Source organism: Camelina sativa, chromosome 11 (assembly GCF_030686135.1).
Source record: "Camelina sativa cultivar CO46 ecotype springtype chromosome 11, ASM3068613v1".
Taxonomy (NCBI): Eukaryota; Viridiplantae; Streptophyta; class Magnoliopsida; order Brassicales; family Brassicaceae; genus Camelina; species Camelina sativa.
The window spans coordinates 19,019,451-19,044,919 of record NC_141890.1 but is presented as its reverse complement, the minus strand read 5'-3'; the positions used below and the strand labels follow the sequence as shown (position 1 = coordinate 19,044,919).

Below are 25,469 nucleotides of genomic sequence, written 5' to 3'. Positions count from 1 at the left end.
TGATGGAGGTATGCTACTCCTTCATTAACCCCTTTAACCATTTATTGTATTTAACCTGTAAACCAAAATAGAATAAATATAGAGTTAGTATATATATTAGTCAAAAGAAATTATAATATACGAAAAATTTAGAAAGTAATTACCATTCCATTTCCTAATGAAGATTTTGGAAAACTTCTTTAAAGACAACATTGGTTGTCTTTGTTTGAGGTTTTCCCTCACTATCTGTTATCAACATCTTCAATCCAAACTTTGATTTAACCCTTGACATTGCTACATATAATTGACCATGTGAGAAAACGGGTCTAGACAAGTATATACCAACATTTTCTAGAGATTGTCCTTGACTCTTATTGATAGTCATTGCAAAAGCAACTGACACTGGGAACTGTCTTCGACGCATTTTGAAAGGCAATCTAGCATCTGATGGTGATATCAACATCCTAGGTATGAGAACTATCTTACCAACTCGTGTACCAGTTAAAATCCGAGCTTGTAAAACATGGTCCGCCATTTGGGTGATCTTCAGTCTTGTACCATTCATTAAACCACCATGCGGATCAATATTTCTCATCAACATAATTGGACAGCCTATTTTCAAACGTAGCCGATGATAAGGTATACCCGAAACCTTAATAGTATTAAGGAAATCTGGTGAGTAAACCTTATTTTTCAGGGCACGTTTATCTTGAGGGTCAATTGAATCAGAACTTAGATAAATTCTTTCTTCAGCTGAAAAGACAAAAAAAAAAAAACAAAACCAAAATAAATGAATACAATGAATTATGTCTGAAGGATTACTAAAAATAAATAAAGGACGATTAAAGATGAACTAACCGTTTAGGCTTGATAACATGACATCATTGATAGAATTGATATCTTCATTGGTAGGGCAAAGAATAGTTCGTTGTTGGAAAAATTTAGGATCCTTTTGGGTGGCAAAGTTCTTTCCGTAAACCGCTTCAATGATTGACTCTAACGGAGATGAATCTGGAATAAGTAACTCTTGTGGGATATCTATTTCACACACACCATCATTAGGCTCATTAATTTTTCCTTCTCCAACTGCCAGTATCTATTTTGAAAACTCTTCTATCTCACTGGCCTCTTGTTTACCAATGTCTTGAAGCAACCTCATGTTCTTTGTCAGTCTTAAAACTTTGCACTGATTCCATAAGTATGAAGAGTTTAATGATGCATTGACAATCGCTTGCCTTCCTGCGCCAAAAATAACTGGAAGAATTTGTCTGAAATCACCTCCAAAAAGGACAAATTTTCCTCCAAACAATTTGTCTTCTTTATACCTCATAATATCTTTCAAGCTTCTATCTAATGTCTCAAAGCAGTATTTACTCATCATTGGAGCTTCATCCCATATGATTAACTTTGCTTCTTTAACCAATGCACCAAGTTCTGAGCTCTGTGACATGTTGCAAGTAGAAGTTTCATTTGGGTTTAAAGGAAGGGCAAACCTAGAGTGAGCTGTTCTTCCTCCTTCCAGCAGTAGTGATGCAATACCGCTAGATGCTGAATTGAGAACAATATGACCGTTTGATCTTATTGCTGGAGACAATACTTTCCACAAAAATGTTTTCCCTGTTCCTCCAAATCCATATAAAAAAAAAGACACCACCTTTGTCGTTTGTAACAGCTTCCATTATCTCATCATAGATCTTCTTTTGTTCTTCTGTTAGCATCTTTTTCCAACCAACATGTTTCTTTGCTAAATCCTCACGGTTGTAGTTGAGTTCATCCATTATCAACTGATTAGGCAATGTTACATCTTCAAGGGATATGTGTGGCATAAGGTTGTATTTTCTCAATGAACATCTATTTTTTTTCAATAGCTTCTGTAACTCTCTTAGTAGCAATTTCTGTTTTTCCAGTTCTGACAAACAAAAGTCTACCGAAAAAAAAATATTAGTGATATGATTAGAGAAATTAAATTATTTAATTATATATTTAATAAATGGTATATTGTAACATCCGTGTTCTGGGATTAGAGTTTGGGATGTGTTGAGTAAACCAATGGAGTGGATTTTAATTGATTTTGGTTTAATTAAATCCTAGTTTAATTAGATTAAACCAAAAATCCCTAATTTCTTTCATGTTACGCCTCCTCTCTTCTTTTGTGTTTTTATCGGCATTGACATTGAGAGAGAGGGAGAGAAAGTGTGAGAACCCTTGGTTTTATGGTGTAAAGGAGGAAGAGAAGGAGATCAAGCTTTTTCCTTAGAGCAAAGAGAGAAACAGAGCTGTTAGGGTTTGGGAGAACAAGGATCCGATTGGTCAAATCGTTTCGAAAGGTATTGATATTTGGTAGGGTTGTAGCTAAGCGATTTTCGTACACTCTCTTTTTTACATAAGTGAATTTGAGTTAATATTCTAAGAGATATTGGCAGTTTCGTGGGGCGTTTCGTTTCAGTCGCGGATTGAGACCAGCGGGTGTTTCAGGATCGATTGCGGTTCCATCTGAGATCCGATCGTGCTGAAATTTTGTGGGCAGATTCGGGACGTATGGAACTTGCTTTTCACTGAAGGGATTAGAAAGTTAACGGTTCGTTTTGATTTCGTGGTTTCACTTGTGAGGTTGTTCTTTTCTGATTTTTCTGGCAGTTTGTTTTCAATGTTTGTTTATTGGTGTGATTGGTTGTAGGAGCGAGTTTGGTTGTTCTTGGACATTGGAGAGCCTCTCATTTGATTGTTGTTATTTTCGTGAATCACTTTTTAAGGTGAGTGTGTGACCATGAGCTTATCTAAGCGATTGGGTTGTATGACTTGTTTTGTGTGATAATGTGTAGGTGTGGTGAACGTGTTATTGGTTGTTCTGTTTAAATGGTTGGTTTGTTATATTTTATTTGTAGTTGTACTCTTGATTTGCTTGTGTGTATAGCTCGTAGATGGGAGGATCGTCTCACTGAGTATTTCTGGTAATACTCACGCATCTCATTGTATTTGTGGTGCAGGTATAGGCAAAGTATGACCGTTGGATCATGGCAATGAAGAGGAGGATGTTTTAGTGGCTCGCTTGGTTGTTGTCTGGCTTTTGTTAGGTTGCTAGAGTTGAGTCCTAAAATGTTGTTTAGGATTGCTGGTTCTCTGGTTTGTGTTGATTGAATCTTTAGTTTATGATATTAGAATAATTACGGTTTATTTGATATTGGTTATTGGTTTATTGTTTATTTATTGGTTTTATTATTTCCACTGTTTGATGTGATTTTGGTTAGGTCGTTTCATATATAAAAAATTACATTAAGCTATAGAAGTAAAAGTATACCTGGACGTTGTCTCCTCTGTTTTTCTTTTCTCTCAATATCTTCTGATAGGATTTTCCATGTTTCTTCCCAAACAGTTTTAGGAGAAGTTAAACTTTCAGATATAAGCATTATCACAAAAAGTCTACGACAAAACTTTGATGAACACCAAAAATTAGCTTCCTTTATGCCTTCAATATACTCTTTGTCATCATCTAGCAAACCTAGAGCAAAGCATGCCTCTTTATAGGTTTTATAAACAACACCTTTGACAGTTTTGATGTCGTTGAAACTGGTAGGGCCTTTTTTGCTGTTGATGAGAATTCCAAGATGGTAGGAATCTTCTAAATTATGTGGCACATAATTGATTCGCCCAATAGCAAATCCTTTTCTACCTCTCAGACGAAACTCTTTCTCCTCTTTATCATAGATGAAATTATTTGGAATCTGTTCATATGTAAGCTTTCTTGCTTCCTCATCCCTTAGACACAACTCAAACCAAGCGGTAAACATCGTGTGATCAAGAGTTGGGCGATATAATACGGTATTTGGCTTTTCGCCGTCTCTGTAGAAAATAGGTTGCTTCCCTTCCTCATGAAATGTAAGTTTGACGACAGGTGTTGTTCTATAGTATATAGGATACTGATTCGTCCTCCAGAAAGCTTCACATGCAGAAACATATCTGCAAAATGTAAAATTCATATCATTCTGCTATTTAACGAAATAAACATCTTATACATATTTTTTTTTTAATGTAAACTGATAACTAATATAGACAAACCTACAGTCAAAGAAATCTTGAACATCATCCTTTTTATTTGTCTCTTTATTATTGACACCGTCTGAAGGATACTCTGTTTCATCCTCTTCTTGACCGGCCTCAATAGACACAGTAACACGATCTTGACCTTTGTGCACATACTTAAATAAGTACTTGACATATCCAGTTTGGTTACACCATTCTACGTTAATGTGAGCACGGTACTTTAGAGAAAGTTTTCTGTTGTATGGGACGACATATGTATTGTCGCACTTGAAACCATTCTTCTCTACAAAACGGCCATCATCCCTCCTCCTGTAATTAGGATATCCATCTCTGTCTAAGTTTGTTGTATCAACAAACTCCTTAGGATAGAACTTTGAGCATTTTCCTCCAACCATACACGGAGAGTTAATATTCGCACCTCCACAGGGACCATGAATCATACATTCTTTGACAACTTCGTAGAGTTCTGGATCTTTCTCTTTATCTGGAATTTTAGCACAAATTATCTTGTTGATATGATCGACTGTTGGGAACTTATGTTTTTTATCCATCCAAACAATAATATGAGCATGAGGAAGACCTCTTTTCTGAAACTCAATCTGATAAATAGCTGCAAAATAGAATATGTCAATTAATTTAAGTGAATATGAGAAACATATAAATAAAAACTTAAAAATGTAAAATGATAGTCAAAGAGATTTACCTGAAACTGTTTTTCCCAAAATATGTTTCTTAGTTAGATCATCCATAAATTTCTCTAGTTTCATCTTAAAAACCCTGCAAATGATGTCAGGCCGATCATCAGCTTTCAAATTCCTCTGGTTGATGAATCTAGTGATTTCTGGCCACTTCGCATTGCAAGTGAAGGTTATAAAGGTCTGGGAACCCGAAATGTTTACATGTACACATAGCATCCAAATAATTTTGCCTCATATAACTTGGTCCACCGGTGAAAGAAGGTGGAATAACAACTCTGTTACCATGATTTGTGAGATCAGTTTCTCCATCATCCGCTGCTTGCTGAACATCCTCTATGTTTGAACTCCTTAATTTCTTCTATTTTTTTTAGGTACCGGAGACGATTAGACTCAATCATAGTATACATATCAACCAAGAACTGCTGAAATAAACGCTTAGACCGGAATAATATATGTTTCTCATCTTTCCTTTCGTGTAGCCTATACGCGTACCACTGCCTCATACTTATATCCTTTCGCTTCTTCTTCTTTGATCCTTTTTTAACCATCTTTTTAAAGCCCAATGTGTATCCATCTTCACCGAGTGGGAATAAAAGAGGATATTGCAGAGCAAGATAAGATATATGACACTCATGAATTCTTTTCAACTTACCAGATTGCATCTCAACCACTATATCACGCTTTTCATTTCGTCATTGAAATCTCCAGGTATCAATGCAGCAACTTCAGAAGCAGTAGGCAAGTTATATTTGGTGCCATCTTTCTCACGTGTAGAGACGATTCACATATGGAAATTTGCTTTTTCTTTTTCCAAAGCAAACCGATCTCTTGCATAACGAAAATGTTGTACGTAAGGATTTATCTCATTCAACATCTTCTGTAGTTTTTCAACAATTTCCTCTTTGAACTTTCTCTTTTCGGATGGATTCTCATCATCTTTACCTTTACTGAAAATAGAATTAGAATAAGAAAGGATCAAATAGTGTAAATTGAATAAATTGGAAAATTATCTGAAAAACAAAACTTTGGTTTTAGATTTACCTCATTATATTCATTCGGTTTGCTACTTCATTTTCAGTATCAACAATATATAACTGTTGAAACATTAGATAGTCGCCAGGTTTGGGTTTCAAAGAACCCATTAGATGATAATTTTCGCCTTGTAGAGCAAACATAGAAGGACCTCGACCTTTCTTTACTGAACGATCGACTTTACCTCCTATAGAGGTAAATGAGAATATCATGTTATAAGCTCTGATATTTTCTCTGAAATGTTTGGCTAAGTCATCATCAGATGTTAATAACCACAACAGCAAAGCTGGAGATCCTTTCAACGTCGGTAGTTGAATTTGTCCATGCATGCAGCATCCACTGTATATTGGTGTTTTTGTATTCTTCCTCCTATTTAATCTTTCACCATACCAGAAAATAGCACCACAATCCTTACATGTGTGGATAGGATCACCGTCATCATCATAAGCTGAATTTATCAAGAAATCTGTTAATTAAATATGTTCGAAACTCACTATCCAATTTAGACAAAATTAAAAATTGTGCTAACTATACCGTCTTTTGAGTTCTTCGTCTTCTGTTTATCCGTGCAAATTATATTGTCCTTGAAAGTTGATTTAGGTTTACCAAACACCTTTTCAAAAGCCTCATCAAAAAGGTTTAGGAACTCATAACGACATTTAGCTTCTTTCTGTTTATCTTCAATAGTTTGTGAAATCGACTCTAAATCAGAGTCAGAATCATTAGCATCAGATGGTTCATCTGGTTCATCTTCTTGACTACTACAATCAAAGACTTGTTGTTCATATTCAGCTTCTGAATCATTTGACAAACAACATTATCTAGATATATATAATGAATTGAATAAGTATTGAGTGTAAATAAGTATAGACAATAAAAACTATACTGCTAACAAAATCCTCAAGTTCTGAGTTCTCTTCTTGATCAGATGTGTTATCCAAATACCTGAATTTACTGATAGTATTGGTATCCTCAGAAGGATAAGATGAAGAAACACTTAATTTGCCTGGTTTTAAAAATAGGGGGTTAGTAAAATAAACACTTTTTCGAGATTTTGAATAGAATAGATTACTAAATACACAAAATAATTAGAAATAACATTATTTACCGAATCTAGCTTGTTGTTTTACTGATGTCGTCACTTGGATCTATGACACTTGGTAGCAACGAATGAGTTGTATTTTGAGTAAAGACATTCAAGGCAACTCCTTTATTCATATTGCCTGCTTGAGTAGTATTTACAGAATCTCTGCTTGGAGTGTCAATGATTTCTGACAAATTTGATCCATTGCCTGTATATATATATACTTTTAAAAAATATGTGTGTTAGAACTAATTTATAAAGTATGCAATATATAAAAAATATGATATGAATATAGGTAAACAGAACCTTTTGTATATGGATTGATCCTTGATTTATTTGTAAGAGACGACAATCGCCGGATTGGAGAAATGCATACATTAGGTGTAGCATAATCTGCAAAATCTATATTGGTAGGAGATGCATATCCAGAACCTTAGCAACATAAGGAATACTATGGATTAATGGAGTTAAATAATTACTATAATTTATAATTAAGAGGTACATACCAAGTAGGATTTTTCTTGAACTCGATGGTGTTAATGTATTGATTCTGCTACTATTTTCATATGTTGACCTCCTTTGTGACCGCTCTGTAGATTTGATAACACTTGTATTACTGTGAATTATTTTTGTTAAATCCTTCAACAGTCGACCGAATACAGCCGTGATAGGGACTGTATTATTAGATCCAATATTTTTAGGAGATGCATCAACAGGACCTGACAAAAATAAGAAATGCTTTGAATTGATGTTATTAGATTATTATGTACAATATATATATATATAGTAAAGAGTTACATACCATGGAGTTTTTTTCTTGAAGTGGATGGTGTTAAAGCACTTTTCCCCCCATTTTTCTCACATGTTGACCTCCACTCTGACTGCTGTGTAGATTTGCTAACACTTTTATTACTTTCAGTGATATTTGTAATATCTTTCAACACTCGACGAAGTGCAGGTTTCATAGGGACTGTATTTTTAGATCCAAGAAATGGCTGTGGTGGATTTTCCTTTTTAGAAGATGGAGTTATCCGAGATTTCTTCTCTAAGTTTGAAAAATGTGGAGGTTTAGGAGTTTTGTTCTCACATTCATCTTTCATCCGTTTCATATTCAATGATTTAAGTGTATGTTTAGAAAAACTCTGAATAGAAGAAGGTCTAAAAACCCGGTTTGCATAGAATGAGATGAAGAAGGATAATTTTGTTAGTTGTTGTGATTGCGTTTAATTACAATAGTAATTAAAAAGATATTTATTCCTAATTTAGTTTGTTAGATATAATTCACCTATCATATTTTAAATTAGTAGATTAATATGTTTGATAAATTTTATAATCAATTACGGAAAGTAATAAGTGTAATGCATAAATGCATTTCCTTATACAGTAAAAGGTGTCCGGGATTGAGATTGTAGAGATTATAAAAACATACCAAACATAATTATGAAAATAGACGTCAAAATCCGAGTACAACAAAACAAAAGAACATGGTCCAACAACACTTAGAGTTTAATACATAAAAGGATAGATGCATAGGTTTCACTTATAAGAAACAACTTTATGCTTGATATCCTTATGCAATTGTTCCAGTGGCTTCATCATGATGTCCCATCAGGTTCCTTATGTAATACGACGCCGCGAATTCAGAGCTGAATATATGAACAATTTATCTTAGAGCTGAACATATTAAGAAGAGGTATAAATATTTGGGTTTTAAACTTACTTTGTTTTGTGATTTTCCAAGCGAGCAATGTTTGGTTTTATGAAGATCCTTGATGAGCCATTGTGATTGACAATGCATGGTTTCCCTATCATAGTAGAAATGTTCTATTAAATTTGATCATAGAATTTAGTACAATAAAGTCTAAGATCGATACATACCTCCAATGACACCTACATTCCAAAAACGTAAAACACAAAACACTGTCTTGGTTTTGTATGTCAGGTGGCATCCTTTTAATCTCCAATAATACATGAAATACTCAGCATAGAATCCTTTTGCACAACACTTGAGCGTGTCATTCCTATTTTGATTTAAAAATATAACTAAGGTTATTATTTTCTTACTTTCTAAATCTAATAATTCCAAATGATTCAGTAAAAATCAAAAAGAACATATGGAAATGTAACAACACATTGACCAAAGTTTAAACCAAAATTAGTACCTGCCATTGAGGAGAGTAAAGAGTACTTCATCATAACCGTTGGCACTACCATCGTTAGGTTTATGCTTAACATCAATTATACATCCACATACATCTATGTTGCAATAATAAAAATAAATATATGTTCAAATTAATATATGTAAATATGAAGAGAGCAAACAAATTAGAAATTTGGTAAAGTGAATGGACTTACCAAAAGATGAACCGTCTAACGATCTGCCATTTTTAATGTCTAAAAAGTCTTTGAAGCGATAAAAGTCACCCTCCCCCTCACCTGCTTTTATAATTTTCTCAGTTTCCTCGATAATTCTGATCTGGTAAGGATGTGTTGTGTTTCTCTCTCTGAGAGTTAGATGGATCACCTTAAATTTATCAATCCAATACCATTCACCGTCATAGATATATCTTGGAACATTTTTCAGTCGCGGATCGTGGATTAAAGTTGCTTCAATAGTGTGACCCTTGCATGTCCAAAATGAAAATTATCTAAGAGTCACGTTTCATGCAATCAAACAGACATTTTGGCTATAAAATGGATAAAAAGAAGATAGATACTTGAGATTTACCTCTTTATCCACCAAGAGCATGACCCTTTTTTCGAAAAAATTCATGTGTCTTCCAAGTACTCAATACCTTAGCGATGATCCTCCTATCGGTCCTTCCAGGACTGAGATCAGCAATTCTTGTGATAACCATTTTGTCTAATGAAATTTGTTTTGGTTTTGGAGAGATTCGAAGTAGGTTTTTTTTTTTACATGAAATGTGTTTGGAATGTTACTGATTTTTTGGAAGAGAAGAGAATTGGAAGAGTCCCTTCGCGTATATATGATTTTAAGACGGGCTTCCACTATTTTTTATTTGTTTCCATTATATTTTAAAATCTTTTATAGATATGCACATTCCATTTGATAGATTTTGTGAAGATTTGATTATGATACAAATCAAATCATCATCTTCTTTTGGACTGTTATTCATATACTAGTAAAACAGAAAACAATAAGTTTGATATAAATGAAACTGACAATAAATAAATAAATTTGTTTTAGCACAAAACTTGTTATGCTTATAAAAATCTTACAGTTATAACTTAGATTCAAATCTTAACAAAAATAAATAAAAGGACAAACTTAGTTTTCTTATTGTATTAAAGATTAAAAAAAAAAACAATCTCTCAATCACTTCCACCATCTTCAGCACCTTGGTTGTACTCAAGCCTGCATAATTTAAGTTGGATAATATTAGTCACTTATTCTTTTATTTTTTGTAATGTATATCATAATTGAAAATGACCAACTCACCTAATCTTGAAATCTTGGACTTCTGCAACTGGTGGATTAAAATGAATCCTTGATACCAACGGGGTAGAGTACAGTTCAATTCTTTAACCTATTAATACCTAAGATATAATACAGTTCAATAACTATAGAACTTGTGGTATAAACATTCGACTGGTCTAGGATACTAATTAATATTACTCTTGTTAACAATGTAGAATAACAATTATATAAAGTAAAATTTAAATACCGGAACTTGGATATTTGGCATGCCAAAACTGCAAGACTGCAACAACATGGTAACATCCTGTTGCTAACCAATTGTTGTTAAAAAAGGTGGTTGTCTCATTATATGCCACACAGTTTATCTACATACCACTACGAAACAATCAGTACATACCACTACGAAACAATCAAACATACTTTCAATATATATTAAAGTTAAAAATTGCTTGATATATAACTGACATAAGATTTTAGTGAAAATGTTAACTTACCTCAAATCTCTAAGAGAAAACCGTAAGATCCTCATAATCTCATATGGAACCTCCACATTTGGATCATGTGCATGGATAATTGGTTCGACATTGACCACTTCACCCATGATGTCTAATAGAAAACGAAAATATTGTTCTTAAATTATTATTAAGATATCATGCTATTATCTGAAGTGAAGGTACAAATAAGACTATATAATGTTGGAAAATTACCTACTGGGCGTTGTGTTACAACATGATATCCATCATAAACTCTGTCAATAGTTTCGAAAGCAAAGAAGTGATTGTTGGAAATCACTTCTTGAATTTTCCACGATGGTGTCATTGATGAAGATAAGCTTGTGATCACTTTGAGTGTGCTTCAGACGTCTATCATTGTAACAGACAGAGAAATTGGAAACAATCTTCCAATCATTTTCAGCAATTTGATTGTTAAAAATTTCGAACAGATCCGGAGTAATTGTTGTTTCAATTTTTTCACCCTATATCCAAAAAATATAACAATTAGTGAACAAATAAATTGTATATTATCTCAAACATAATTGATTTGACGGAGATCATGTATAGATACTTACGAAGACATCACAAAGGATTAGATGAAATGTGGAACCTTCCTCAGACTCCTTCCTCCATTTCCTCAAGACCTTCACTTGACTCTTCGAACCGGATCTCCATGAATGAAGATCCTTAACTCTATCATATGTGACCATTTTGTGTGATTGCTGTTTTTGATTTTTTTTTTCGTGAAGAATCCTTGGAAGAGTAGAAGGTACCTTCTGAAATGTCATATATTGCTTTCTTTTATAGACAATATACGTCGTTTACGAATCGTTACGACGATTTATGCTAAAAAGAGAAAATTATGACGTTTTGGTAATTAAGAGTAAATAATAATATTGGAAAATATTTAATTACCGGATTTAATCTCTGATATCTTGGGTCTATATTCGTTTACCATCTTTGAATATCATAAATTTATTTAATAAATTTAAGTAGGGAAAACAAGAAAGTAAAACAATGGGAATCGAAATCTTATTGTTTTATAAATGACATGCATTGGTTTTAGTCAATGCTGTTCAATTTAAAATGGCATGCATCTGTCATTCATGAAAGATACTCTGTCGAAAGTAACCAAAAAAAATGTAATGCATAAATTTGTTAAAAATTTATATTTTAACTGAAATTTAAGATTCGATAAAAGTTGCTTTAATAATATAACCGCAATTAAAGGTTCAAGATTACAACAACTAACAGCAGAACTTATTATAATAAGAAGGAAATGAAAGTTTTTAACGAACACAGTAGTAAGGTAGCAAATCTTAAGGTTACATCGATTAATTAGAATCACTTTCATCTTCTTCTAATCCGTTATAATCTTCATCTTCTGATGTATCATGAAAACAAAGACTGCGAACGATAAAGCAACATAATAGATGAAACCTCTTATAGTAATGATTCCATATTAAAAATTTGTCATAGTATAGAAATTTTATGAAATTATAGTGTGGGATCTGTAATGAACGATATTGCTTCGTTACCAAGTATAAGTTTAGAACATCTTAATTGAGACATTAGACAACGAACACCTAAAAAAAAAACTACTCAAGTTAAAAATATTTATTTTCATCTCTTGTGTTATCTAAAACAAATGGTTATGTATTTGTTAATACCTCCAAAGACAGAGATTCTCCAAAACATAAGCAAACACACTACTGGTTCAATTGCATACGAAGGACTTGCAACAATTTGTTCCCATTTTTCAACAAATTCCAAACATGTATCACCCACGACAATACATTCAATCTGTTCGCCACTTTACAGTAAAAAATAACAAATTCACAACTTGAGTCTAAATATTTATGAATTATTTTCATTGGCAAAAAATTTAAAAATGAGATAGTACTTCCTTTAGAAATTTAAAAATAATTTACTTACTTGATGTCAATTACAGTAAAGGGAAGAACATCTTTCAGACCATTGAATCCATTTTCATTATCTTGAAAAAGAAGTTTTCGACGTAGCTTGACTCTTACCACCATTCCACAAAAATCTGAAATTATTTGAAAAAAAACAAAAAATCAAAAAGGTAGTTATGTTGATAAATTTATTAAAAAAAATATTGTTTTATAAAACCTGTAAGTTAAAGAGTAAGATTTGAGTAAATTTACCAACACAACAATTTCTCTCATCCTCTGTAGCATTTTCAAGTGATAGTGCATCTGTTAGATGAAGAAAGTTGTTTGGACATCTAGGAGGGATTGGAGTGATGCGAGTTTGGATTTTGATCAATATTTCATTATTATTGTTACAGCTCCCGTAAGTATGCTGATTTTCAATAACTTGGAACTTGTAAAGAAGAAACCATTGTCTTTCTTGTAACACGTCTATGAACTGAGCAAAGTAAAGCTGACTTCGGAGTTTAGCTTCAATTCTTTTTCCCTAAAATATAAGTAAAAACAAATTTGAGATTTAAATTTTAATAAGATGATGGATAAAATTCATTTTAAAAACTTATACATAGAGGTTTTAATAAATATAAATGGGTTCTTACCTTCTCATCAACCAAGATCAAACATATGTAGGTAGGCTGCATTATAATGATTTGGACTATCCACAGCCACAATACTTTAAAAGCAATACTTAACCGATCTGTTGATGGATTCAAATCCTCTATGTATGCAACCATTTTTTTGCTTTTTTCTTGTTATTTTCTAGATAGAAGAAAGAAGATGAAAGATGAGAGGTGAAACAAGTTTATTTTGTGGTGTGAATGATGATGTATGCAATGGTGAGATATGAATGGAATGATGGATTAGGCAAGAATTTAATAGACATAAATTTTCTTTGATCATAGATTAGGCATAACCTATCATATATAATGATCAATCCAGAAAAGACAAAGCCTTTTATTTGATCATTAATGAGGCAAAACCTCTACATGTATAACAATCAGTCCAGAAATGACATAGCCTTATATTTGATCGTATAGAAGGCAAAACCGATCTTTCCGGAAAGGACATAACCTTTTGTTAGATCGTGATAGAAGGGCGAAGCCTACCATATCAAATGATCAATCCAAATATTATATAGCTTTATATATGATCGTAAAGAAGGCAAAGCCTACCATATATAACGATATATCTATCCATAAAATACATAACTTTTATTTGATCGTGAAGGAGGCAGAGCCTACCATATATCTAACGATCTATCTATCCAGAAAAGACATAGCTTTTATTTGATCATGAAGGAGGCAAAACCTACTATATATCTAACGATCTATCCGGATATGATATTGAAACAAGTTTATTTTGTGGTGTGAATGATGATGTATGCAATGGTGAGATATGAATGGAATGATGGATGGGTTCCCTTATGCTATTGCAGTACAAGAGGTATCAATCCTAAATGAGTGTTTGTGAACAATTAAGATATGCATATGAATCTAAGTTAAGACAAATGTAAAGATTGTTTGTCACTAACAATCCTAGGAAGAAAATGTAAAATGCAGAAAATAAACTACAAGAACTAACAACTAGATGCAAATGAAACTGAATGATTGAAACAGTGATAAAGCAAGAACAGAAACAGAGACTACTACTAATGAACTAATGCAAGATAATTAATGAACTGAAAACTAAATGTATGCAACTGGAATGAAACAGGAATGAAACAAGACAAACACAAATCATAGACACAGAGTTCTGTGGATGAACTCGAGCAGCACTCGACCGAGTGTAGGTCGAGTGGGTGGTCGAGCTAGACTAGACGCAGAAACAGAGCAATGCAATAAAAACAGAGTAATGCTAAATCCAATCAAACAACAAGCAAGCAACAGGATTAAGACTAAGATTTCAATAAACAAAGAAGGTCCTGAGGATGGATTCATGGGATGAACTAATCATTGTGGTTATCTAACTTGGTCAACAAATCTCAAGCAAACTTTGAGCTAACCTCTAGACATATTAATCTAAGACAAGTTTCTCCCACTCTCATGGTCAAGAAACAATCAAACCTATGCAATTCTAGACTTGTTCTCACACAGTAAAGAATCTACACAAGCAGGCATTAAGCAATACATCTCAAACCAAACAAGACCTCTAATCTCTTAGCAAGCCTAATGGTAAGCTCTAGATCTAGCCTTATCTATGCTTCCTAAACATTGGTGTGATGCTAAGAAGCTTGAAATCAGACTCTACCCTCTCAGATATAGAATCAGCATTAAGATCATCTACCCTAGAAGAGATCTACAACAATCAAGCTTGACCAAGTCACACAAACCACAAGATCAATCCATCCTAACCCATCCTCAAGATCCTAAGGAAACTACTCACAACAATACATGGTGATCAAAGTCAAAAACCCAGAAAATATTGAAACTTGCATTATTAGAAAGATTAAACAAAGATCTTCAATATTGATGAAAGGATGAAACTCAAATTCTCAATATCTTGAAAGTTATAGAACCAACAAAATATAAGAATCTAGTCTTCTTTCATAAGGAAGTACAAGATCTTAAAAATAAAAATGCAAAAGGAATAAAACTAAAAAAAGTAAAAACTAGGTTTAGGGAATATCTAAAAAGTTGCACACTTTGGTGGCTGCAGGTACAAGGCCTTATATAGGTGAGGAGGTGGAAGCCCTAAAAATAGAAAAAGTCAAAGTAGTCAACGACTCGGTCAACTCGACCAGTGCTCGGTCGAGTCCATGGTCGAGCTGGCTTCTCTCGTGCACACTCCACTCGGTCGAGTCCATCTACCCACTCGGTCGAGTGCTTGGTCGAGTTGGACTCTGGACCTTGGTTCTTCAGCCTTAACTCTCTTGCTTTCCCTTCAAGATTGCTTCACTTCTCCTCAGGATTGTTTCCATGCTCCTTAAGCTCCAAAATCACCTGTTTATGCATGAAAAGATGCAAATGCAATGCAACTAAACTCTAATGCATGATTAGTCCTAAAGCTACACAATAATGATGAAAATGGCTAGCAAAAGATGCAAAAGATGTGAATAAACTAAGGGAAAACATGGTAAAATATATGAACATCAAGAGGTTAGAATAGTTTTATAATAGTTATATAGGAAGATTATAGTAAATGTTTTTCTTGGATATATCTAGAAAAGAGGAATATGAAAAGTGATTGGAAGTTACATTTACAATTTATGCCTTTTTTCGTAATGTCAGATCGAAATTTATAGAATCAAAGCAAAGACTTTGACAATATGAAAATGCTTATTTTTTACTTGAATCCATCCATGCATTGGTTAAATTTCAAAATGTAATTAAATTATAAAATCGAAACTATAATGCATAATTGTTTAATTAATATTGATAATGTACTATATTCAATTATACAGTCTGTTTGAATCAAAGTTTTTAATAATCGCATGCACCATAAATTATTTCAACGATTAAAATTACTTAAAATAAAAATATGACTCAGTACAAATTATCTTTTACTTTTATAGATACATGATGAAACTGCTGATACTTTAAAGTATACTTCATCATCATATACTCCATTGAAAACCATAGTTCTTAGAAGTCTAAATCATCATCATTGTCTCTGTAGAATAAGATCCTGATTTTACTATATTGAAGATGTCTATATTAGTAGATTAATAATTTAGAACAATCTCCAAAAGTAAAGAAAATAAAACTAAGCAGTAAAATCTTAACTTCTTAAAATTCAGTTAAGAACAAATCAATCACATTATTTAAAAAATACCATAGTGATTTATTGATAACAAAGCAAGGTTATAGAGAAAACTGAACGAAATAAATAACCAAGAAAGTTTAAAATTAAGCATTTAAAAAATGCTTTTTATTGTTCAAATTAAAATTGACCAAATATTTGGAAACCAAACATGGAGTAGGACTATGGTTTTCCTTGATCAACATCTTCACAGCTAATGACTTCATTCAAATCCTTTGTAAGATAATATCCTTTATCTTCGGTGAAATCAGTAGAGAGATTGGAACATTGTTTCCTACTTGTAGATGATTGATCAATGTTAGGGTCAGTCGATTCTGTTTTGCGCTTCGACGAAGGAGTTGGACTGGAAGAATGATCAGTTTCATATGGCTTAGTGCCATTAGTAATCATTAGTGATGCCTGCACGTAAAGTAGTATATACATTAGAGGTATGCATTAATAGTATAGATATATCTAGAATTATACATACAATTTCAAATAAAAACCTGTTCAGAATGGGTGAGACTAATTTGGTCTATTGTATTTTCCGATGCTTCATTACCAATTTCCATGAATTTATTGCCTTCCCAGACATTAGCAACCTTGTAACTATCATTAGTACCAGCAAGATTGTCCCGAGCAATACATATCAGAAATTGAAATGTCTTCCCACAAACAGTCTTAATCTGATCAGGGATCAGAGTAGGATCCATGATCTGCATATTCGATATTTTGTTAGCTTCCATATTTTGTTAAAACATGTATCTTTACTATAAAAAAACTACATCTTCAAATGAACCATTTAGTATTTCAGCTGCAGAAACATCCACGATTTTTGATGCCTAACTATCAAATAGGAAAACTTTGGTTTTACCACTCTTGTCCTAAACGTGGACATGTAATTTGTACCTAAAGAGGAATAAATCATCGAATAGGTCAAGCAAACAAATATTCTTTTTTCAAAGTAGCTTAGCGTAAGCATCGAATACATCATGACTCATATATAAAGAATCAATTCTAATGCGTAGGCATCTTCTAGATACATCTAGCATTGATACTTTCATGCTAAAAAAGTATAGACAGATATTAAAGAAAAGTTAATGGATAAATTAGCCAAAATAAAGAAATCCACGAAGAAAAAAACTATGATAGGGGTCAAGAGAAAGAGTCAAAAAGGAAAATAAGCTTAAGGAGTTGAATGCAAAACCTAATTGGTTACTAAAGATCAATGAAATTTTGTTAGATGTATGTTGTAAATGATATGTAAATTAAGGATGTAATTGTAATTAATCTAGATCTAAGTAGTTCCTTGCACACATTATAAATATTCTAGTATATATTTCTATATGGTATCAGAGCCATCGATACCTAAACCTTAAAAAAAAATTTATTTTGACTTTCTCCTTTAGTCTCTTTTTCAGTTTCGTCTGACCATGTCGGCCTCCAATGTGTCTACCGCTGATACTATTGATGTATCCAATACCATTAATTTGGTTCATGTTAACACATTGAATGTCACTCAACTCATAACAACAAACTTCCTCATGTGGAGTCGCCAGATCTATGCTCCATTTGATAGTTATGATATCGCCACCTATCTCGACGGTACTGTCATGGCTCAAACGCTGCCAGCTACAACAAGAACACCAACGGTCGAAACAATCACTACATCCAACGCGGTAATACCTCAAATGTTTTCTCCAACCAATTATGGCAGAAACAGTCTAGTCTGATACGTGACCAACATTCGCCGTTGTCGTACAATAGTCGTTGTTAGATTTGCAGTGTTCATGGACACAATGCACACCATTATGCTCAGCTGCAACAACAACTCTACTCACAAATTTCCCCTGACTCCTATGCTCCATGGCAGCCACGTGCGAATCTTGTCACCGGAACACCGAACAACACCAATCCATGGGTCTTCGACATCAGTGCTACTCATCACCTTACCACTGATATTAACAACCTTTCACTACATTAGTCGGATCTTGGTGGTGATGAAGTGATGATTGTGGATGGTTCCATCCTTCCCATCATGCAAACTGGTTCCATGTCCATATCTTTATCATCTCGCCCTTTGCACTTAAAAGATGTTTTGTTTGTGCCAAATATTCACAAAAATTTGATTTTTGTTTACCATTTGTGTAACACTAATCAAGTGTTTGTCAAATTCTTCCCTGCACATTTTCAAGTGAAGGATCTCAACACGAGGGTCCTGTTTCTCCAAGGCAAGACTAAGAACGAGTTGTATGAGTGGTCAATCCATCTGCCTACCATAATGTTTGCCTCATCGACACCAAAGACGAGTCTTTCATCATGGCACTATCGATTAGGCCACCCTTCTATGCCTATTTTGAAATCTGTTGTTTCTCAATTTTCTCTTCTTGTCTCACAGACTTTTCAAAACCAGTTTTCATGCTCAGATTTTCTTATCAATAAAAGCCCCAAGAAACCTTTTTATTCTGATGTTTGGACATCTCTTTTGGTCTCCATCGACAACTACAAGTATTATCTAAATATTTTCGACCACTTTACGAGGTATACTTGGTTTTACCCATTAAAACAAAAATCATAAATTTGTGAGATATTTATTGCCTTCACCGCCCTTATCGAAACACATTTTGGTTGCTAAGTTGGTACGTTTTACTCCGGTAACGGTGAAGAGTTCATTGCGCTGCTTCAGTTTTTATCCGCTCATGGCAATGGCGATCTTACAACAGCACCCCATACACCGGAGCATAACGACATGTCAGAACAGAAACACGAGTCGAGACATGTTTCGCCTTGTTGGGTCACACCTCCATGCCTAAGACCTACTGGACATATGCTTTCTCGGTGGCGGTCTACCTCATTAATCGTATGCCAACTCCACTTCTGAACGCTAGATCATCGTTCCTGAAACCTTTTGGTCAACCGCCAAACTATAATAAACTATTGATCTTTGGGTGTGCTAGGACTCCATACTCACTCAAATTGACTAACTACTCATAACAACATCCATCACACAATAACCACTCACAACATCATGCACTAAGCAACAAAAAAATAATTCCACCAATTAAATTCTCTTAAACCACTCTAAAACCAATCCACTTAACCACCCTAGAACCATTAGGGCTCTGATACCAAATTGAAACAACCTGATCCGTTTTTTTAATAATAATAATAATATAATTAAATAACTCATAATCTTTAATTATAACCCAAACAATAATCCAACAACAAACCAACATGCACAGCGGAAGACAAACCAAACCAACTCCAATTTAATATAAATACCATATCAATTAATACCAATAAAAACCATCAACCTAACATGCTTCTAAACCAGGTTCTAACATAAATAACATGACCTGTAATACAACCGAGACCCTAGATCATTCTCCTCCTCATCACCATGATTCCACGCTACACATGCATTACCTGCACCACAAACACAATGAGATGCGTGAGTATTACTAGAAATATCCAGTAAGGCTATCCTCCTATCTACGAGCTATACACACAAGCAAATCAAGAGTACAAACACAAATAAAACATAACAAACCAGCCATTAAACTGAACACCCAATAACATATTCACCACACCTACACATCATCACATAAATAAGTCATGCAACCAAATTGCTCAGATAAGCTCATGGTCACGAATTCACCTTATCACAAAATCTCGTACCGATTAGAAATCAGACGAGACCACGATATCAGTTACAATCCCCGATGGTCCCAACTCGTGTCTGAGAAAACGTGTCTCACGAATCTGTCATAACTCATCGAATTTAAATCCAAATCTACTTCTGAATAAAGGAGAATGACGATGAAAGCTTGGGAATAACTCTACTAACTTTCGTTATGTTTGAGGACGATTTGAGCAGTCGAACCCTTTTTCCCTAAAACCTGACAATTCTGCTTTTCTTGCCTTCACTCTAAAGCCAAACTAGTTCTCCTTCTTCCTCTCTTCCACCCTCAACGACCAATTCTCCTTCTCTCTGAACAATAGCAGCAAACTAAAAAGTAGAGAAGATCCTTTTTAGAGAGGAATTAGAGTTTTTTGGTTTAGTTTAAATAAATCAGACATTAGCAATAAATTAAATCATCCTTTAGATTTAATGAATAAATCGATCAACTTATTAAACCAACTTTATTCCGATTCCCGCTATAAACTTTAATATTTCATTATTTTTCGGAATACGGGCGTTATAAGTATCCACTAACCTAAAACATTAACGCACCATTATTTTTTTCGGTGATTCATAAAAAAAAAACAGAATTGTGTGATTTACAGTAAATCAAATTAATCTTATTAAAGTAAACACATGAGTTTTCTATTGATCATAACCAGATTTATTCTTACCTAATAAAGCAATACGTTTTCTTAATACAAAACCAAAGTGTAAACAGATCAAAACAAACTCCATTAGGTAAATAATATCTTATTTAATATAGTGGAATTTTTAAAAAATTTCAGTATGTTATCATTTGAGGTTCTTGGTGTTCATGCTTCTCTCGACGGTCTTGGCAGTGGCTTTAATGGACTCCTTGGTTTCTTCGGTTTTTCCGGTGACCGTATCTTTAATCTTCTCCGTAGTGTCCTTCACTTTATCCCATGCCTCCTCTGCTGTGTTCTTCGCCTTATCCTTCAAGTTACCAGCAGCGTCTGAGATCGTCTGTGCTCCTTCGTCTGCCTTCTTGGCCACCTATCAGGTTTAATTTGGTTATATGAAACATTAATTTGTAAACTACTTAACAAGACGGGGTTTTAATATTTTTATGCCTTTAAATTTGGTTTCATGTTTTCGTATATTTTATTAATAGAGCTAGTTATTTCAAAAAAAAAGTAAACAAAAACTATGTGGTATAATTTTTTTCGATTGTTCGTTTATATGACCAAGTTTTTTTTTTTTTTTTTTTTTTAATGCTTGAGGAGTCTGTTACCTTTTGCTGAGCCTCTGTGGCTTTGTCACAGACGGAGGCTTCATTCCTTGTACTCCCCTTTGATTATATATATTAAAAAAAAATAAGGATGATTAATATTAGTCACACGTATTAAAATTCGAAAAATAAAATAGCTAGATTACATGGACGAGTCTTGTCGGGATGGAAGCACGAGCTCTTGGAGCTCTTGTGATGAGTCTTGCAACAACTGCGAAGTTTGTCATTTCTTAACGCTCTTCTCTCTGTTGATTAATAATGGGATGAGTTTGTTAAGTAGTTTAAGCTTAAAGGATTTAAGTATATATAATGGAATTGAAAAATGTATAAGGAGATGAGGTGCCATGTGAAGAAGACACATGGATCGGTTTGGGTGGGACATGAGGAGTTTGACTCGGGACATCGGATGGTTCCGGTTCAAGTTAGCTATTTATAGTTGTGTTAATGTGACACAATCCTTGGCACCTCTTTTTCCTTGTTTGATGCTTAATAAAAGTATTTGCATTATTTCCATGCACCTAAGTGTATGTACTGAATATGATGGGGAACGTAATGTTAATAAACTTTGGTGAAAATTGATAGTGATTTTGACAGACGATTTGTCAATTAATATCCTTTTATATTTTACAAAAATGACACTACAAGAAAACAGGGTATTTACAACTACGCTTGGCGACTAAATATGTAGTCGCTAAATTTTCCGACTATCTGCCGACCACTAAGTGACCAAGTTACTACTACGTAAATTTAGTCGTAACTCAGACGTCATTTGCCGACCAAATAGAGTAGTCGGTAATATAGTCGTTGATTAACGACCATTATACGACTAAATGGGATGAACTTAATTGAGTTGTATCCAAGTAGCTAATTTGGCGACGAGTTAGCGACTAAGGCTATGAGTCGGTAAGTTGGCGACTATACAGCGACTACTTTAGTGGTATTCTTCACATATTAACTATAAATACAAGAATCATATGTTTGCATTCTCATATCTATACTTATGTTTAGGTGCAACATGTCTTATTAATTGTTTTCTATTACTACAGATGTGAATTGATTTATATGTAACTAATGTTTATATGTAACTAATGGTTTTAAGTTTATATATATCCATGTTTACATTCTTTATATACTATTAGATATTCACATTCTTTAAGTTTATATGTAACTAATGTTTTGTAATTTTTAAGTGATCAATATATTATGTAGTGTATATATATAAGTAGCAGATTTCAAATAATATGTAAACTAAACTAAATTATATGTTTTTCTAAAATTAAATATGGCTACAGATTCGCGACTAATAAGTGACTAACTACAGAATATTGGGTTTAAACATGTTTATTACGTGTTGGACCAGGTTTTGGACTACAAGACAAGCCCAATTTGTTAAAATAAAATCACATATCAACTCATCAGCGACTAATAAGCAACTAAGTTTAAAATATTTTGGGACTAAACAAGCCCGGGAATCCATTTACGCGATCCAGCCCATAAACAAACGACCTAACCCTAAGGCTCAAACCCTAATCTCTCATTTCTGATTTCTCACCGTTCTTCGCTGTTTCTCTCAATCTCTCATCGACGCAATCGCCGATTCTCTCAATCTTCTACGATGCCGGTTAAGAAGGTTGGACGAAAGAGGAATGTTGTCCCCAACGCTTCTGTCAGACCCGATGGCTCGAAGGTGAGAAAATTCAATCATCTACCGCTGCAGAACAACTTCACGCCGGCGGCTCAAAATCTGACGCCTCAGACGCCTCAAGAACAAGTCCGCGTTTCCCCCCAACTATCGACGTCAGTCGCACCGCAGGTTAGAAGCTATCTACCGCCACAGATCCTGTTTAAGAATTCCATGAATCGAAGCCGAGAAGACCAACCATCTCGGTCATTACCAGAAGTCCAAAACAATCCACCGGTTCAATCGAATCCTTTGCATGATTCTGCGAGATCTCCAGTTCAGAACTCTCACGCTCAAAGCCATCCGTCTTCTCAAAGTAACAACTTTGAGGAGCCAGATCCAGTATTGCCGGATCTCCAGGCGGACACGTTGAGGGCTCTTAACGCCATACTTATGGTGCCGGACCGCGACAAATTTACCACCGTGCTCTCTCCGGAACCGAAGCCTAACACGACTTGGTATGTAAACACGTTTTAATATTGTTTTGTCATACATGTGTAACATAGTCGAGTGTTATGTGATTGTTTTGTCATACATGTGTTACATAGTCGAGTGTTATGTGATTGTTTTGTCATTGGTTTGTGATTGTTTTGTCGAGTATATGTGTTTTGTCATGAACTTTTGTGTTTTGCCATGAACTATTGTTTATTGTTTTGTCGAGTATATGTGTTTTGTCATGAACTATTGTTTATTGTTTTGTCGAGTATATGTGTTTTGTCGAGTATATGTGTTTTGTCGAGTATATGTGTTTTGTCGAGTATATGTGTTTGTCATCAACTATTGTTTATTGTTTTGCCATTCCCAAGTCTCTCATCAGTTAGTAGTAACTAGAAAAGTATATGTGCTTGTCATGAACTATTGTTTATTGTTTTGTCATTCCCAAGTCTGACTTGATTCTTATGTTTTGAGGTTTACTCGTGATGCCAAATCACAACTGGTGCGGAAGATTACAAAGGTTTTTACAAACAAATTTGATGGTGAATACTATAACTGGTCATGTGTACCTCCGGAGAGACGAGAAAGATACTTCCTTGAGTTTGCGGTATAGTTTTCTGTTATATATCATTCATAGATAGGTTTTAATTGTTGTTTATCACTAACTTAATTCTATTTTCTTTTTCCTTAGAAAACACACACTTGGGATCCATTGATAACAGGGACAGTGAAACATTTTTTCTATGAGATATGTCAACGCCGGATGAAAAACATGGTAAGCGATGCTAGGACTAGTCGAGTGCAACCTAAATGGATCGCGGGTGAACTCTAGAAAACAATGGTTGCGCAGTGGGATACTGAAGAAGCACAGCAAATGAGTTGAATCTATTCCAATGCTCGTATGTCAGACCGTAATGGTCTCGGGCCACACTCGCACTTATCTGGGCCAACATCGTATCAACAAGTCAAACAAGGCTTGGTGAGTAACTTTAACTTATGACTTAACCTTGTTTTTGTAACTTTAACTTATGTCTTAACCTTGTTTTTGTTTTTGTAACATTCTAGGAAGAGAAACTCGGGAGACCAGTGAGTCTTGGTGAGGTTTTCAAACAGACACATACAAGGCCAGATGGTACGTATGTCGATCGAAAAACTGAGAAGATCTTCTCAACTTATGAGAAAAACTTACAAGCTAAGATATCTGATATCGAGTCAGATCCTTCACGAGCTCAGGAGCTCACAGCAGAAGATTATACGGCCATCTTTCTTCAGGTAAAGTATCATTTTCACAATCTACATTTAAAGAGTCTTCAAAACTTTCAATTTCAGATCTAACAGTTTCAGTTTTTCTTTTCTAAGTCCACTGAGAAGGATTCACGAGGTAATCTTTTTGGACTTGGAAGCCTCAAGGATCATCTTCAGGATCTTCTCAGTGGCAAGAGCTATCAACAAGGACGGTCGTCGTTTGTAGCATTGGAAGAGCAAATGAAAGAAGCTCATCGTATAATTGAAGAACAAGTTGCCTATAATGTAAAACGTGATGCTGAGAATGCTGCTTGTGAAGCAGAGAATTCCAAAGTTGTGGCTGAGCAACAGAAGAAGATAGAGCACTTGGAAAACTACTTGCGCAAAACTGATCTAGCCTTTGTGGAATTCCTTGTGTCTAAATCAAGTGATGCATCCACCGCCTCTCCAACACAAAGATAACCTACTTTTTAGGTTACTTCTTAGGCTATTTATCTCTATTCTTTAACTCTAATGAACTTGTCAATCATAGTTTTTGATTGATCATTTTGGTTCTCTTTTGGTTATTATGAACTTGTCACTTTGGGATGATGTGTCAATCATAGTTTATGATTGATCATTTTGGTTCTCTTTTTGTAATTGTTAATGTGGTGAACATATTACTATTGTGGTGAACTTTTGGTTATTAAGAATGTGAATTTTAGGTTTCTGTTTGAT

At 34.1% G+C, this 25,469-nt stretch overlaps 3 protein-coding genes, 1 long non-coding RNA gene and 1 pseudogene across 4 annotated transcripts; 1 reads left to right on the top strand and 4 right to left on the bottom strand.

Moving 5' to 3' along the window:
- Positions 1-154: 154 nt before the first annotated feature.
- On the bottom strand, positions 155-7,943 carry LOC104728165 (uncharacterized; annotated as a pseudogene).
- Positions 2,146-3,272, top strand: LOC147934229 (uncharacterized). Its single transcript, XR_015570455.1, has 3 exons — positions 2,146-2,306; positions 2,403-2,557; positions 2,657-3,272. It is a non-coding gene; the product is annotated as an uncharacterized LOC147934229 (long non-coding RNA).
- A 2,224-nt stretch (positions 7,944-10,167) lies between the features above and the next one.
- LOC147934228 (uncharacterized) lies at positions 10,168-11,477 on the bottom strand. The gene is made up of 4 exons (XM_087472551.1): positions 11,343-11,477; positions 11,066-11,249; positions 10,768-10,879; positions 10,168-10,210 (listed from the first exon to the last, which is right to left on the bottom strand). The coding sequence occupies exons 1-4, from the start codon at positions 11,475-11,477 to the stop codon at positions 10,168-10,170; spliced, it is 474 nt and encodes a 157-aa protein (XP_087328677.1).
- Positions 11,478-16,640: 5,163 nt separating this feature from the next.
- LOC104728166 (uncharacterized) lies at positions 16,641-17,179 on the bottom strand. Its single transcript, XM_010447193.2, has 2 exons — positions 16,964-17,179; positions 16,641-16,877 (listed from the first exon to the last, which is right to left on the bottom strand). The coding sequence occupies exons 1-2, from the start codon at positions 17,177-17,179 to the stop codon at positions 16,641-16,643; spliced, it is 453 nt and encodes a 150-aa protein (XP_010445495.2).
- Positions 17,180-20,737: 3,558 nt separating this feature from the next.
- On the bottom strand, positions 20,738-21,787 carry LOC104723934 (uncharacterized protein At4g13230). Its single transcript, XM_010442365.3, has 3 exons — positions 21,538-21,787; positions 21,395-21,451; positions 20,738-21,156 (listed from the first exon to the last, which is right to left on the bottom strand). Exons 1-3 carry the CDS (start codon positions 21,616-21,618, stop codon positions 20,935-20,937), a joined length of 360 nt encoding a protein of 119 aa, XP_010440667.1. The 5' UTR covers positions 21,619-21,787; the 3' UTR covers positions 20,738-20,934.
- Between the last annotated feature and the right edge of the window lie 3,682 nt (positions 21,788-25,469).